Genomic DNA, 16,877 nt, shown 5'->3' with positions numbered 1-16,877 from the left:
GTATTTTTTCATACAGTGTATTGCTTTTTTAATATACATGATCTTTACACTTTTAAACTCTCTTACTTCAGCTGTGTTCAGCTGAATTTCAGGGTCATTCCTGAGTATATATCATGAGTGCTTTATAGGGGAATGTTCATGTGGAAGATGATAATATTGATGCCATTCCTTAATTTTTAATGTTCCTGGTCTGTGAGCAAGTCTGGTTTGTAGTTATCCTGAAAGCATTACTCACAGAAGCCAAACCATACAAAGATTACTGTCTTTTATTGGAATAAACTACGCGGTACAGAATACAGTGGTTATGACCACTACGTTTTGCAGAACTTAGTCCAGTTCTGCAAAATCTGCTTTTTGATGTACATTTTTATGAATTGGCTGCACGATTTTGTAAACCTCTTTGCACATTTCTGTATACACCGAGCAAAACTGATACTTCATTTATATTCTTTTTTTATGGTTTCTCATGCTGCTTTTTTTCCCCCCTATCTCTGGCATTTCTGTATCAGTAAAGTTGTTCCTGTTCTCATTTCTTGTATTTGAGAATGTTTTTCAGTAATGAAGATTGTTATTATTAGAAATTGCATATATTTCAGTGAATTTCTTATTTGTGAGTTCATGTCCTGCCCTGCAAATTGTGTGCTCTTTGGGGGAGGGTTTTTTGGTACTTTAGTGCAAACATAAAGCCTTGTTTTATACTGGTGACTACGTTACCTAGCACCATAGAAAAATAATTAAAAAAAAATTATTAAAAAAACCCCCAGTAATTCAATAGGAAATAAATAAAAATACATAGGTTTAAATTCTGAGCAGGTGTCAATCAGCTGATTTACAGCAGCCAAGACTCTAAGCTGCAGGATTTCAACAGCTTTGTCCAAGGAGATCAATTTTCTGGGGTCGGAGCACCTTACATGATTGTATATATGGACAAAGTCAAGACATATTCAAAATACTTCTGTATTAATAATGCTATAATTGCTATAAATGCTAACACTATAATAATAATGCTATAAAGCTTATTTTTGTCATTACATAGAAATACAAATTGTGTTGTTTTACACATGTAACAAATAAAGTTGTAATGTATTAAACTGAATGGTAAACTGAATTTCTTCAGGATAGGCATGCCAGAGGTGACTTTTTCTTCCTTCTCATATCCAGTGTCCTGTTTATAATGTGGTTCTTTACATTATCTCTGGCATGTACATTGCTTCATGCTAGGATTTCAGGCTTATGCTGCTGAAAACTCTCGGTACATAATTTGAGGAAAAAAAAAAGAACAACTGTGTGAAAATAAAGACCACAGCAAATAACATACTTCAGCACCTAACTTTGCCCTGTGTGTGCCAGACCACCAGGTGAGGACCAGTGTGTTGCAAACACATGTTCCAAAGTGCTGTCTTCCTGAATAATTTAGCCCTGAGTCACGAAAAAACTGTTCTTCGCAACAGAAAAACAAAAATACTCTGAGAGCTTTTCAGTCACTGGTGCATAGAGAATTCTTCTTTTGTACTCATCACAAGTGAGAAGTTACCTGCTTGAAGAAGTAGTCCTGCAGCTGAACTAGATTTATCAAACAGGACCTATATAAGTACTGATTTAAAAAAACCCGTGGCTTAACTCAGGACATAGAGGTACAAAGGTTTGGAGTGAAGTTGAGCTGGGGAGAAGGGAGAAATAAAAGGAGAGTGGATTTAGATTTGTCATTACGTCTCTCTATCCTACTCTGTTTAATTGACAAAAAGTTAAATTAATTTCCCCAAATTGAATCAGTTTTGCCCATGATGGTAATTGTTGTTTGATGTCCCTGCCCTTATCTCAATCCCTGAGATTCTTATCATATTTTCTCCCCATCTTCTGTTGAGGCTAGGAAGTGAGAAAAAAAAAAAAAAAAAAAAAAAAAGAGCTGGTGGGCACCTGGCATTCTGCCAAGTCAACCTACTCATCTTAGTATTTGGTAATTTAATTAATTGCAGATTTTATATTCCTTTCTTCAGAATTATCATCTAGGATACCTGAAAAAAAGGAAGAACACTTTCCCCCTTTGATTTTAGCTTAATCAAATCACATACGCATTTCAATGTTATACAACGTAAACACAGGCTTTAAAATACTGTACATAGCAAAACCAAGGTTTTTTCCTTGTTTGAAATTAATACTTTGATTGTCAATTCTGCTCCCAAGTAAAAGAAAAAAATAATATTACTAGTGAATGATTATTATTTGAAGAGGCTGCAATTTGATATCAATGTGTAGGTAGGAGGATTAGTGGCCCTTTTTTAATGTGTGTGACTCTGTGCAGGGGCCCTGGGCCACATCCAACCATCTGTGCAAACCTCGCTGTCCTCCGAGTGGAGTTGTTACTTACCCAGTCAGATACTATGGAGTCAAAGTGCATTAAGTACTTCTGCTCCTTGGTGTCTCATCATCTCCACGAACCTCAGGAGCCTTAACTCAATGGCACCTTCATACTCCTCTAATCTGCAATATAGATAGAAAGCTGCAGAGAGGCTATGGGGAGTTGCATTTACATCAGAGGTAAATGGCTAAATAAATGAATTTGACCATTATAAACATTCCTACTGCCTTATTTAAATTTATAGGTGAATTTCCTGTTAGTAGAAGGTGACCTCTCAATTTGATTAGACCTTTAGGTTAATGAAGACAGGTAGGAAATACAGAATGACTTTCCTGATGTTACCACTTTGATCTGATGCCGGTTGTGATCCAGAATTGGAACAGGCTGCTCAGGGAAGTGGCGGAGTCACCATCCCTAGAAAAATCTGGAAGAGGTGTAGACCTGGCGCTGGGGGACATGGTTTAGTGGTGACTTGGCAGTGTCAGATTAAAGGGTGGACTTGGTGATCTTACACGTCGTTTCCAACCTAAACTGTTCTACGATTCTAAAATTGTAAAAGACTGTGACAGGCTGCTTTCGCAAACAGCGGAAAACAAGCTTTCAGCCCAAAATGTGTGAGGCAAACTAGCTGACGGATATGCAGGAGGGGGACAGAAGTGTCACGCAAAGGACGAGACGTGAGATTTATGCCTGAGGAAAAGATACCGATCTCCGCCTGCCGAGGGCAGGCAGGGCCGGGAGCCGCCGGCGCGCTGCAGCTCCGCTCGGGGTTACAGCAAGGCCCCGCCGCCCTCAGCGCCGCCGCCCGGGGCCGTTGCTGTGGCAGCGCGGCGCGTCCGGGAATGGCGGCGGCGCCCGAGGGCGGCCATGGTGCGCAGTGAGTGTCGGAGAGCGCCGCTTCCCTCCCCTCCCCGGCCCCTGCCCTCCTCTGCAGGACGGGCCCCGCGCCCTGCGCGCCTCCTTCGTGTCCGCAGAAGGGCAACAAAGCTGGGGAAGGGGCTGGAGCACGAGTCTGATGGGGAGCGGCTGAGGGAGCTGGGGGTGTTCAGCCTGGGGGCTCAGGGGGGACCTTACGGCTCTCTAGAACTCCCTGAAAGGAGGCTGTGGGCAGAGGGCGGTCGCCCTCTTCTCCCGTGTAACAGGTGACACGACAAGAGATGGCCTCAAGTTGTGCCAGGGGACGTTTAGCTTAGATGTTGGGAAAAATTTGTTCATGGAAGGGATTGTCAAGCACTATAACAGACTGAGCAGGGAACTGGTGAAGTCAATACACCTGGAGTTATTTAAAACTCACATAGATGTGACATTTAGGGACATGGTTTCGTGGTGGATTGGCAGTGCTGGGTTGTACTAGATGATCTTAAAGGTGTTTTCCAATCTAAACAATTCTCTGGTTCATGTTCTCTCTTGCCACAGTTGTCTCCCTTCCCCACCTTCCCCACACTCCCCTGGCAGCCCCTGCCCTCCTGCCTCCCTTGGATGATTGTCAGATTTTCCTCCTCCCTGGCAATAACCCCCATTTTATCTCACCACATAAAGCACATTAAAGCATATTAAAGTTCCTTGCCTCCCAAAGCAGCCCCTGAGAGGGCCAGCAGTGGGGACTGGGGTGGCCCAGGTGGGGACCCCTCCTTGTGTGGGGCAGCCCCTGCAAGGGGGGATGCTGGATAGGATGGCTTATGTCAGAGCTCAGATTTGTCAGATGTGGAAAAACCCCAAATGGGGTAAAATACTCTATACTGGTACTTATGAATTGATCATCTTTTACAGGTACAGCAGTATGACCCAAAAGACTGAGTGCTCACACCTTTTAGTCATGAAAAAGGAGTTCCCTTCCTCTGTGGTTTTTCTTGCAATCTGTTTTGATTGTGTATTATCACTGGACTGCCAGTCCCCTGCTGGGCTGACACAGTGCTTTGGATAGGAGCTCCTTCTCCCTGCAGGAAGCTGGCAGATGCCCTCTTGGAGCAGGCACTGCCTGAAGGAGAATGACTTTATCTCCTGAGCAGTGCAGCATGAATTTGAGTCTTAAAGTAATGCTGGTATACTTCATTTTCCTGAAATATAGCACCATCTTCTGATACACCTGCAGCTCTCCATCTGCTTATTCTCTCAATTTCTTTAATGTTATCCTTCATTTATGTTTCATTTTTTGAGTAAAACATGTAATTTTTGGAAGCCCAGGCAACTTCAAGATCTGTTCTCTCCATTTGATTGATGCCATCCCTCATTTCCTCCTGTGTTCATGGGAACCTGGGAGTAGCTGTGATCTCTCAGGTTGCTGCTCCAGTCTCCTGGTACTGCACACAACACCAGAAAATCTGGTTAATGAATGTTTTAGTGAGTTCAGTGTGTTTGTCAATGTCCTGGAACTGCTGTTATTTAAAATTTTATTTAATATTTGTTTTCTCTTGCAAGCTTGTTTCCCTCCTTCCTCTTAAATGAACTAGATCTTGCACAAAATGTCAAATATTCAGGCAGTTCGTTACAACAGGATCTCAAATTGGTTTCTGAAGCTTCACTGTAGCTTCTGTTGTGGAAGACTGTTTCTGCTTTGCAAAAAATCTATTAATGAAAGTGGACATTTTTGCAGAATGAGTACAAAAAATAATTTTCATCAGCAAATGGAAATTGAGCTGTAATTAAGCTTTCAGGAATAGTTTCTATGACTTCTTTTTGTATAAAGGATATAGAACATAATGTTGCCACCAGTGTGTATGTGTCCAGATTGGGGAGTATTGTTTTCCTGCTCAAAATTACCTGGTAATAGTGGCACTGAAAACTCTGCAGTCAAACACAGTAGTAAGCAGACTTTTTTTTTTCTTTCAATTTCCAGCAGATTTGCCAAGTAACTTACTAGAAATTTCAATGTTTTTTCACATTTACTGTGAAGACTGAAGTATTTAGCCACAATTATTGACTTTTTTTTTTCTCTTTTCTCTGTTACTTTAATCAAGTTCAAGTGGAAGGGAAGATGATTATTCAGATGCAATAAACTTGCTCAGTGTGGTTAAAAGAGACAAAGACACCTTTCCCAATATGATTTATGTGCAGACAGGTTCCCCTCTTCAACCAATCTGTATCTCCACATTTAATTCTGTAAATTAATTCTATCAGGTGAAACTCTTTTGAGCAGAAGGGAGATTTAATCTTGGACATCTATAAATAATATAAATATAAACACAACCAGTTTCACCCCTTTCCTAAAGACTGCAGATAGAGGAGCTGTATGGACACATGAGAGTTTGGGCTGTATTGGTACACAGTTTGCTGGTCCATGTGAATGTGTGCAGCCATTCCAGGACCACTAATAAAAACTGGATGGTTTCACAAAACCTCCCTGAAACAAAGAAGTAAAGAGTACTTTTAATTAATGCATGGTAGGAAGTTTGTTTTCACAGAGCTTTATGTATTTTTTCTTTTTACTTACTGTTCTTCAGAGCCTTTTTGTAAGGCTTTTTTGTCTTTTTTTAAGCATTAAAAACCATGAAAATACCTATCCTAACTTGATAAAACCCTGTGTTTTTCCTCAGTACTTCACTATAGTCCAGTGCTTGTCAAGGAGAGGAAAATGCTGGCACTTTGTGCTGGAAACAAAGTTCTAGCATCTAGCTCAGGAGTGAGCACTGTTTCTTGTAGAATTTCTTTACCTTCATATAGAATTTCTTTACCTTCATATAGAGCCTTTTCACTGTTTGAAAGACTGCCTGGCATTAAATATTACAACATGATAACTGAACCCAGGTCTCTGATGTTTTTCAGCCCCTGAAACTCCTTTGCTGGCTCTGATGAGCTGGTAATGCCTAAGAAATACCAGGTATACATTTCATTCTAACATAAACATTTATAAGCATGAGTTAGTTATGACATAAATAATATCTGCCCACTTTCAGCATTTATCCTGCTTATTTCCATGCACGCTGTGCTGCTGGAAAAATATGATGACACGCTGTAGTTTGCTTCCCCCACCCCCCTGCTGCTGTCTGGGATGTGAACATCTGGCATCTGGAAATAAAACAGCATAAAACACTCTGCCACTTGTCTACATGAATCAATCTGCAACCCAAGCTATGCTGAAAATAGTGGCTGCTGGATTAATTTCTGCACGGGTTGTATCACATTCTTATGGAAGACTCAGCAGTTTTCATATGGATCTTTCCAAATGTTACAGGTGACATGATTGTGTTTCACAAAAGATGTTTACTGTGGCAGAGTGGGTCGAAGCTACTTGGTACTTGATATCTTGATATCTTTTCTGGCAGATTTTATTTTTGTTGTCATTTCTACTGGGCTATTTGGTATGGTGGAACAAAGTATTTTAATGATTTTATAATTTGCTCATATGTCAGATGGCAGAAAATGATTAAAGGGAAATATGACATGTAATGTTTCTTTCAGTCACTGAAGATCTTGTTAGAAGACGTGCAGAACATAACAATTGTGAAATTTTTTCACTGGAAGAAATCTCTTTACATCAGCAGGAAATAGAAAAGCTAGAGCATCTTGACAAATGGTGTCGAGATTTAAAAATTCTCTATCTTCAGAATAACCTAATTCCGAAAATTGGTAAGTCTTTTGTCAGTATGATTCTTTTAAAATGTATTCACATGCATAATTTTGAAATAAAAAAAAAATCTATTATACTTAAAGGATTGTCCTCCTAACAAGAGTTCCTTTCCTGCTTTCTTTATTAGATTTCTAAGAAGCTCAGGAATTTGCAAGGGAAATTTTAGATTAAAAAGATACTACTGTGATAGAAGTCACTAGTATATGAGTGTGAAACACCTTTCAGGGATTTAAATTTCAAAAATCAGGATATTGTCTAAATATCCCATCTTGTGGCAGAGAGTCAAAGAGTTTACCATAACCATGGACTCTCATATCACAGGATTAGCTCTTTCAGGCTTTTTTTAAAATTTCATTTTCATGCAAATCCTATTTTTTTGTTAACATTGAAATAATTGTTATTCAGATAAAATACTTGCTTGTGTGCATGAACCAAACTTTCTGCAACAAAACCTTAATGGTCTTCCTGCACCACAGGACAAGATAAAATTTCATATGGTCTGGTTTTGTTGCATATTGGAAGATGTGACATCAAGCCTTGGCCTGGAAAAGCTTAGATTCTACACGTATTGCCTCGATGAACAACAGAAAGTTGGAAGTGTTCAGAAATTATATTAGTATATCTCTTTGAAGTTCCTTAAGAGGAAGACAAAAATGCTAAGGTTTTAGGAGGAAGTTCTGTGCTCAGAACTTGTAGGCAAATCCTTAAAGTTTTCTCAAGGGGCTCATCAGGAAACTCTAAAGTGAGAGATTGAGATTCAGCATTTCCTAAAGTGGAGGAATCTTCTCCCAGAGAGAACAAGTTTTGAGAGAGAACAACTGCTTTGTGCTTCTTTGCCCCATCAAAAGAAGGACAAAAATAAGTTGTTTTTTTTTTTTTCTGTTAATGAGTCCTTAATAAGGCACAAGATTTCATCTTGTGGTTTTTCTGTCAAAACTCAGGCTTCCTTCAGGTTAGCACAGGATACTATATTCAGATTGTTGCTTTTTTAACACAAAAGTTTTTCAGCAATTTCATTTTTGAGGCTAGCAATTTTTATATTACCATAATCTAACTGTAGGAGTTGAAAAAGTATGCAACGTGCTGATTCATATATTCTTGTATAATATGACAGCTTTCCGAGGTAATACCTTAACTAAAAATGAAAAAAAAAAAATAACCCCAAACCAAAAAACAACCAAAACAAGCACCACCAACCCCTCCCCACACTATAGTGGTGACCAAAATGATTGTCAACAGGGGCTATGTTACACAGTATTGAAGATGAGAAGTTTTTCTTTCCATTGGATACCAACATCTCCTTGCAGAGGACCCAGCAATTCCAAGCATGCTTCTGAATATCAGAGGGAAATGGTTTATATTGGCTCTGTTGGGCTATGTCTTTTCTCTTCTAAAAGCAAATGTTGATGCAGCTCTCGAGATCAGCCCTGCCTCATGAGCAGGCAGGGGCTTGTCAGGCATCCCCTGTGTGCATGACTGGTACCACTGGCTTCAACACAGCTCTCACATCATACAGAAATAGAGAAATACTCATTTCATTACAGAAATATTGCAACAAAAACAAACATCCAAACTAAGCTGCACAAGTTCTTGCTGAGAAATTGATGTCATAATTTGTTTGTGAATTATGTAGAAAATACCTCTCCGAGTTCTTAGTAAACTGTGGTAGGATTCATGTCACTGAATTTGTAGATAACTCACATTTCCCAAGATGGAATGTCTCACTATGCTTTTTCAGCCATTCCTCTTGAATTAGCTATGTGTTTTATGGATTTGCGATAAAAATGTCTTTATAACTTTCCTTATTTCTTTTTGCTTTTTTATTTAGTGTTTTCAGAAAACTTTTTTTGTTTTGTCTTTTTATTAACATTAAAATATTAATGTCCAGTAATATGGTACATATTCTGATTTGTCTTTTCCTGTTTTTCTGCTTCATTGTTGCTTTAAAGTAAGCAAGTGAAACCATATTATCCTTTTTAGTGCTGAAAACTGAAATAATCCATCTATGTTTTGTTACAGAAAATGTGGGCAAACTAAAGAAGCTGGAATATTTAAATGTAGCATTGAACAACATTGAAAGAATTGAAAATCTGGAAGGTCAGATTTTGAAAAAAGACATTTTGCCTCTTCATACTAGAACACTTAAGTTGTGACTCGGTGTAAAAGAGGGTGGAAGCCATTAAGTGTGCCCACCTGTGGGGGTGTTTTGTGGATATGTAGAGGATCCTTGGGTGCAGGGTTTCAGTAAGTTTTTCTTTGTAACGAGCACTTCCTACTGCTGAATTTTTCTTATTGAACTTTCCTAAATGTCTCTGGGTCACGTTTCATCTTCAGGAATCAATTGTCACACACAAGGAAGTTCTGTGCTCAGCACAGGTTGCATTGAGAGCCTGAGTTTTTTAAAAAGAGGTTTTCAGAGGATTTTTTTCTCTTTCATGGCTTGAAATCCTGTCTGTTTTATCTGTGTTTAATCCTTTATCCTGTCACTTTTGCACATTTCATGTGCAAAATATGGCATTTTCCAAGATTAAAATCTAAGACTTGGAGCGACCCATAAACACATGCCGTATTACTTTAATAATTTATGACTTGATTGTTTTCTGTTTCTCAGTTCTGATTAGGCCAGTTGCTGAATCTTTAATGTATTGACCTTGACAAAGGAACAGTTAAAAAAAAAAAAAAAACTAACAAACTGATTGATTGGTTGGTTATTTGTATGTGTGTGTGTGTTTTGGTTTTGTTTTGTTTTTCTTTTGTTGGTTTAGTTGGGTGGTTGGTTGGTTTACTTTGTGGTTTCTAGTCTGCAAGCTGATTCAAGAGGATGGGTTAAATAAGAAACAAGCAAATAGTCTAAACACAAATTTTAAAATGGTGAAGTAGGTAGTGTCGTACATATTTAGGAGTTTGTTGAGAAAGTTGTGTTTGTTTTCATGCCACTAAATTTTAAATTCAGCTATCAGGCTGTATTATTTATTACTGTGATTTGTCATTTACTTAGGAGTTACAACCTTTGGGATTGGTCCTTGTATAAATTTGGGTTATTTAAATCCTCTAATAAATTGTTCTATGTTATTTACTTTCTTACAGCTCAACGGTGCATAAAACTTAGCAAATAGACCAGGAAAGGAAAGTGATTACAGTGATGTAAATCAAAGTTGAGCTTGCTCTCAGCTAAACTTTTTACTCTTGGAGTCAAGTTTATGATTCATGGACATATTAGGATAAAAGGAAAGGCTAATAAATTAAAAAATCAGATTTTCCAGAGCATTTTGTTACCTAATTTAGAGTTTCTGTTTGTAATGAATTGTTTTAGTACAAACACTTTCTCACCAGTATTTGCAATTTAACCGGTGATAAAGTATTTACAATGACAGCTGAGTCCACAACTGGAAAACCTAACTTGCAGTGAGGTTTTGGGAGATCTTTTCTTTGTAGTTGAATAATATTACCAGAGATTAACCATACTCAGAACTGAAACTCATAATTGATCCTACTGTCCTTAAGCAATTGGATTGGATTTTAGCCATATGATTGAGACTTAGCTGAGAAGGGGTATCAAGGCAATCAGACTGTTAAAATGAAATCCAGCTTATCTGAAAATTAAATATTTAATAGCTCGTCTATAAATGTCCACAAAGTTTTGATACTGATAAAACCAACAATGTTATGGTGTTTTGTACTTTATTGACTTTTTTTTTATTCCTGTAAATATTGTAAGCTCATAAACTTTAGCTGTGAGTCACTCTTTCACTCAGAGTCTTGGAAAAGATGTGTTCTGATAGAATGAAACCAGTTTACAGAACACAAATGGAGTTTTATATCTAAGTGTGTACCTGTGTGTGTATGTATATCATGTGTACTGTTATGTTATGGACAAATTGAATTAAGTTTTCTTTCAAACAGGGTGTGAAGAATTGAAAAAACTTGACCTAACAGCCAATTTCATTGGTGAACTCTCCAGTATTGAATCCCTAAAATGCAATATTCATCTGAAGGAATTGTTTCTAATGGGTAACCCATGTACTGAATTTGAAGGTTATAGACAATTTGTAGTGGCAACTCTTCAGCAATTAAAAGTAAGATTTTAAAACTTAAATTTAAATCCAGATGAAATATGAGTACTGTTGACTGAATATATTTATCCTAAACAAAATAAACACCTGTACTTGGAAAGCTAATCGACTTTTTCTTAATGTTCACAGGAAATTAAACTCTATTCCAAAGAATTAATGACTAAAATAAATAATATGATAATAATTGGTTCTATTCTGATGGAACCACAATCATTCATTAACTTTTCTGTCATCTTTATTGGAGATTCTTAAACAAAAGTTTTTCAATTTTTTTTTTCAAATAAATGTATTGTACAGTTCTGGCACTTTTGTCTTCATGGTTGTTATATACAATGTATTTTTAAATTATTAGCACGATTGCAGAAAGTTAGTGGGTTGTTTGTACCATTCCAACAATATGTACTAATCCTATAGTGTGAGACAGTAAAAAAATACAAGTTGGTGTAAAATTGCACTACACTGCATTGGCTGGAAATTGATACTTTGAGATTGTGGTTTTGTGCAATGACTGAACTGATGTAACCATTTCCTGTCAATGAAACAGTCTCAGGCCTGAAGTATATCCTCACAATTTTCCTCAGAGAAGCACAGGCACTGCTTAACTTATTGAGAGTTATTAAATTACTCAGTTGGCAATAAACTTAGACATCAAAAGAAATAATTTTGGCTGAATCAAAGTCAGACAAAGACCAGAGATGGCTGAAGGGACTCTCTCTACTGTATAGTCTAATAAGACTAATTAAAATGCCTGGAAAATGCTAAAAGCAGATCTTAGACACATAAAACCACTTTCAGATCTGAATAGCAAGTTATTGTTAATTCTTTGTAATAAAGTATAACTTACATTGTGCTATTGGTATGTGAAAGATGCATGTCTAATTATAGACAGAACTTAATTGTCAAAATTAAACTATAATCAAATAGATTTATTGATTTGAATATGTTTATAATTTCTCACATATTTATATTGATTTTTTTCCCCTTTGGGAAGTATTTGGATAGTAAAGAAATAGAACGTTCAGAGAGGATTAGAGCCCTTCAAAACTATCCAGAAGTGAAATGGAAAATCAGGGAACAGGAACAAGCTTACCTTCTCAAAAGGGCCAGAGAAAAGGAAGAGGCTCAAAGAAGAATGCAAGAAAGAAAGGATGAGAAACAGAAACAGATGGACTCTGAGCTTGGATTTGACAGGTAAACAGTAAACAACAACAGTTTGTTTGTAAACATTATTCACAAGTTTGGCTTTTTCCATAGAAGAGTTTATATAATTCCACTTAGATATTTTTGTTCATCTTTATGGTTGATTCAAGCAGAGTTATTTCTCCTCATGCATGTTATCTCTAATGAAAACTATAATTAGTTACAAACATAATTTATTATTGACCTGCATACACAGTTCAATAGAGTTTTTTCTCCCAAAACTCCAAGCTAAGTTGTCTGGGTGCCAAAATAGTGTAATTAATAGTTTCTTTCAGGAGAACAGCTGGAAATTCTTACTTAAGGTAAAGCAGGGGTTCCAGAGGAAGCAGCTGTTCATCTATAAATGCTTTTGCCTTAGCATTATCTTTGGCATCTGAAGACTGATATGGAATATTGCAGGCCTTTGGTGTTGATTTTCCTACTTCTTCCACTTCATGTTACTGACATTACCTAGACAGCAGCAGGATTTTTGTCTGGGGTCATCTTCTATTGCACTTGCCGCCCATCTTATTTTTAATCCTATCGAAACTATTTCATGAAGCTGCCTGCAGAACTTTTTCCTCAATCATCACACTTGTATCATAAATTTAGTTTTCTCTCTCTATTGATAGAGATTTACAGAAGCTTAGAGCTAGGGAGAAAAAATTATTCAGGTGTTAAGATTGCATTTGAGGAGATACTCATTGCTACCTTATAAATTTCTAATCTGTTGCTGCCTAATATTGGGAATTCTTAAACAGCACATGGACTGAAGGTTTTTTTTCTCACCTGAAAGTTCTGAGGGTATCTGAAAATTCTTTTTCTGAAATTAAATCTGTTGAACTATCTATCAGGGTTTTCAGGGGATTAAGTATAGCTATACTAGCACTTCATAATCAGGTAAATGAAAAGCATTATGTCAAAATATGCTTTGTTGATTAACAAAAGAAGCAGAGCAGAGGATGTTCTTCAAATATATAAAATACCATTCTTGGTAGGAATAGTACAGTTATTATTGGGTTGAAAAAATATTATTGCAGTAATTTATTAGCAAGTTACTGTTCCTTCATTTCTTTGGGGTAATATTTCAGTGATCTTGTATAGCCCAGACTCCCCACAGGAAAAACCCAGTCAGGCGGAAGGAGATGGAGAGCGGGAAAGATGCAGAACAGTTGAAAATGATGATGAAGACAGGAAATTTTGGGAGGAGCCTACACCATATACTCCAGAATCTAGATTAGAAACTCACAGATATATTGAAGAAAAACGAAGAGCTAAAGACAATGTAAGGTACTTCTTTGTTTTAATATCTTTGATGAATTAAAGGAGAAATTTTCAAAGGTGCAGAGAACAGGCAAATGATTGCCTGACATTAAATATTACTGCGAACTGACAGCTTAAATCCCCATTGCTTGTTAAAAGAGTATACAGTCTAAACTGAATATTCAGATTGTTGTTTTTTGTTTTCTTTCATTTTCTACACTTCGTTTAGGTACTCCTTATTTTATTTTTCCTCAGAGTTTTTGAATATAAGTTTTTAAATTTTTTTTATGGAGTTTAGAAGTTCCACTTTTCTGTTGGCTAACTGTTTTGTGTAGTTCAACATTTAACATTCTGCTAAAAACATTTATCCATAGTGCAGATTGCAGGCCATGCAGGCCATAATGCAGGCCATGCTACAAGTTTTTTGCACAAGTGGCATTTCAGGCACTTTTTCCATGTAACTGAGAAATTTTTTTCTCATATTTTATCAAAAATATTTGTCACGAGTCGTAAGATTCTTTTATCTGTGTTATTCAGCATAGTGAATCCGAAGAAGTCTGGTCCCTGAAAAGCCTTTAAAACTTCATAAATTTGTTACTTGTTTTGCTGAACATGCAAAATATATGCAGATACTAGCAAAAAAACCCAGTATTGCTGCTGGCTTATCAGTTCCACAGACATTGTAAACAATGTCTTTTTCTTTTTTTCTTTTTTGTCTCTCTCTTTTACTTATATAACATACTTTGTGCTGGAGATTTTTTTAGCTGTTCTTTTTAAGGGCTTGCTTTTTAAAATTTTGTCAAGGCTAAGTATTGAAAAAATCAGTCCTAGGGAATTCTTCAGGAAATCTGGAAATGTGCATAACTTGTTGCTATTATTAATTTAAGTTCTTGGAAGAACTTCTGTGAAACTCAGATTCTAGCCAGTTCAAGTTCTGCTGTGTTTGGAAATGCCTTGCTCTAGTCAAAAGCAAATGTGTTCCAAATGCTTCCCTTTAAAGATTCAAGGACAGTCCAAACAGTGTTATAATAAAGATAGAATAATTAATTTCTGAATTTTTCTAAATTTCCAAGGCATTGAAAGAGTTCAAAAATCCTTTCATGGGTCATTTTGATTTGGTGTTGAGAAAGTTTCATGGCATCTCCTTAAAATGATTCACGTGTATACACAGTTTCATCTGGGAACAGATTATTAAAAGCTAACAGGTGGTAGAATATAATTTGTGAAGTGTTTCTGAGAACATCTTTTGAACAGAGTGGTGGTTCATTCACTTGGCATTTAAGTGTCAATTCTAGGAATTCAGGTGTGGAGACTGGCAGTCTACAAATTCCACATAAAAGCTGATTTATATTATGGAATAGTGTTAAACACTTGGATAATTGTATTTCTTAAACAGAAATTGGTTTTATGTAGTTGTTCCAGTAGATCTATTTAAGTGCTTTTATTTCTTCTTCAAATCCATTGTATTTATAGATCAGATCTATTTTTATGGGTTTTTTTCCCCCTAGGTGTTCTAAATCAATAATGTTTTATATCTGTCATTAGTGATTTACCTTTAACATGGTCTTAATCTTGAACTTATAATAAGAAATAGGTTCAGGAACAAAAAAGAAGTAATGGATTGTTGTTGGGGTTTTTTTGAGAAATGTTTTCCCTTTTAGTATGCTGACTAAAGTGGCCAAAACCACCAGCTGAAGAGTGGATTAATGCAACATGACAGTTATAGTGCTGTATTTTTAAAGAAAACTCGGTATTTTTACTTAGCTGTGAACAGACTTTTCTTTTCCATGTTACTAAGATTCCTTGCTCTTCCTTCCCTTGCTCATAGTCTAAACATTTACACAGGAAAATACCAGTATTACAAGTCTTAATGATCTTAGTGTGATCTACTTTATTTGGGCAGATAAATTTATCCTAGCTAGTTTATTGTACTTAATGAAAGTCAGACATAGTTTAATTGCTAATAGCTGGAAATAGATAGTGAATATTAAAATAATATATCAGTACATCATCAATAACTCAGGAATATGTATTGCATTTTTTGAACAAAGAACACAACAAAAAATGTAATACATGCATCAACAAATAATCTATATGTCTGCCCTTTGGTCCTACTGTATCCTATTTGATGCTGCTTTTAATCTTTTGACCATTAAAATTCTTTTTGCTAGAGCAAAATAGTGATTGAGAGACAGATGCTGTTTGGAGGCAGGCCAAGCATTTGTTCAGTGGGAGTAATCAAGTGAGCGTGAATAAAAACTGTAGAATTGCTTGCCCATACATCAAACCATATATCAGTGGCAACACCTCATGATGAGTTTGATCATTCCTAACTAGAAAAATTAAATAGAAAAATGTCCCATTTCATAGATTTAAGCCATCCATGGTTTTCTTGAGGTATACCAGATAACATGCAGCAGAAGTCAGTGTCCATGTAAGTCATGACATTATAAATTATTTGCTCATTTTTAGATGTTCTCGATGTGGAATTGGACCTGTGATGCAATCTGTTTTGTTCCTGAACTAAATTGTAGCCTTAAAGTCAAATACCAGATAATTCTTACCTCTTGCCACCCTCTTCTTTATTTTTGCTATTATACATAATAATGCAACTTTTTAATGATTAACCATAAACAATTTTTCTTTCTGTTTTGTTAAGGGAATCGAAAAAGAGAGAGAAGACTGCTTGGACATTGGTCACTGCAGAAGGAAAAGTTCTGAATGTGAATGCGCCTAAGTATGTAAAGTTAAGAGGTTAAACAGTCTAATCTCTCTGTAGTTGATTTGCGCAACTATTTCAATATATGAGACAATCCAAAAATAAGAGGGCTGAGAAATTCTTGTTGCAGTATTATATTCCTTGTGGGAAAACTGTATTCTAAATTTATATTCTGATGCTGGAAAAAGAATCAGTTGTAATTGTGTTAAGTGTTGAGGATTTTTTAAATTTAATATCTTTGTCTTTAAAGATTGAAGAACTTGTTTTTCTGTAAAAGATATAAGATATTTTAGTCTTTTCCCTTCTATAGTAAGGCTCTTTCTTGGAGCATCTTGCTAATAGTATAAAAAGTTAACTGTTGAGGATAAATGTGTATGAGAAATCACTTTAAATGTGAAAAAATACATCTCAATAATATTTCTGGACAAAATCATTCTGTCCTCTGATGACAGGTGTAAAACTGGCAGAATTGGGAAGGATAATCAGCTTCTGTGGCAAGAGGCCCTGTGACCCTGAGTGAGGTCTCCAGCAACAGAGGATGGGGATACAGGGCAGTGTCTTGTGTTCTACCATTGACAAAGGCACTTGGGGTTTTGGGTGTTTTGGAATGAGTTTCTAGGGATATCAGCCTTTGATTTTACTTGAATCAAACCTTCATTTTCTAATGGAAAGCAAGAGACTGTGTACAAACATTATTCCTTATAAACAGCTCCCCAT

General features: G+C 36.5%; 1 protein-coding gene across 3 annotated transcripts in view; it reads left to right on the top strand.

Moving 5' to 3' along the window:
• The first annotated feature begins 3,045 nt into the window (after positions 1–3,045).
• Positions 3,046–16,877, top strand: part of DNAAF11 (dynein axonemal assembly factor 11) — a 34,468-nt gene continuing 20,636 nt past the window's right edge. For 2 of the 3 annotated variants that reach the window (XM_053985772.1, XM_053985783.1), the window contains exons 1-7: positions 3,046–3,229; positions 6,758–6,925; positions 8,946–9,023; positions 10,830–11,002; positions 11,991–12,190; positions 13,283–13,468; positions 16,101–16,178. In XM_053985772.1, coding sequence (XP_053841747.1) covers positions 3,046–3,229; positions 6,758–6,925; positions 8,946–9,023; positions 10,830–11,002; positions 11,991–12,190; positions 13,283–13,468; positions 16,101–16,178 — 1,067 coding nt within the window. Of the gene's footprint in view, positions 3,237–6,757; positions 6,926–8,945; positions 9,024–10,829; positions 11,003–11,990; positions 12,191–13,282; positions 13,469–16,100; positions 16,179–16,877 lie in introns of all 3 variants that reach the window. The other variant, XM_053985791.1, reaches the window with a different exon arrangement.

This window comes from Vidua macroura, chromosome 1 (assembly GCF_024509145.1).
Source record: "Vidua macroura isolate BioBank_ID:100142 chromosome 1, ASM2450914v1, whole genome shotgun sequence".
Classification (NCBI taxonomy): Eukaryota; Metazoa; Chordata; class Aves; order Passeriformes; family Viduidae; genus Vidua; species Vidua macroura.
This window is presented reverse-complemented; position numbering and strand designations above follow the sequence as displayed.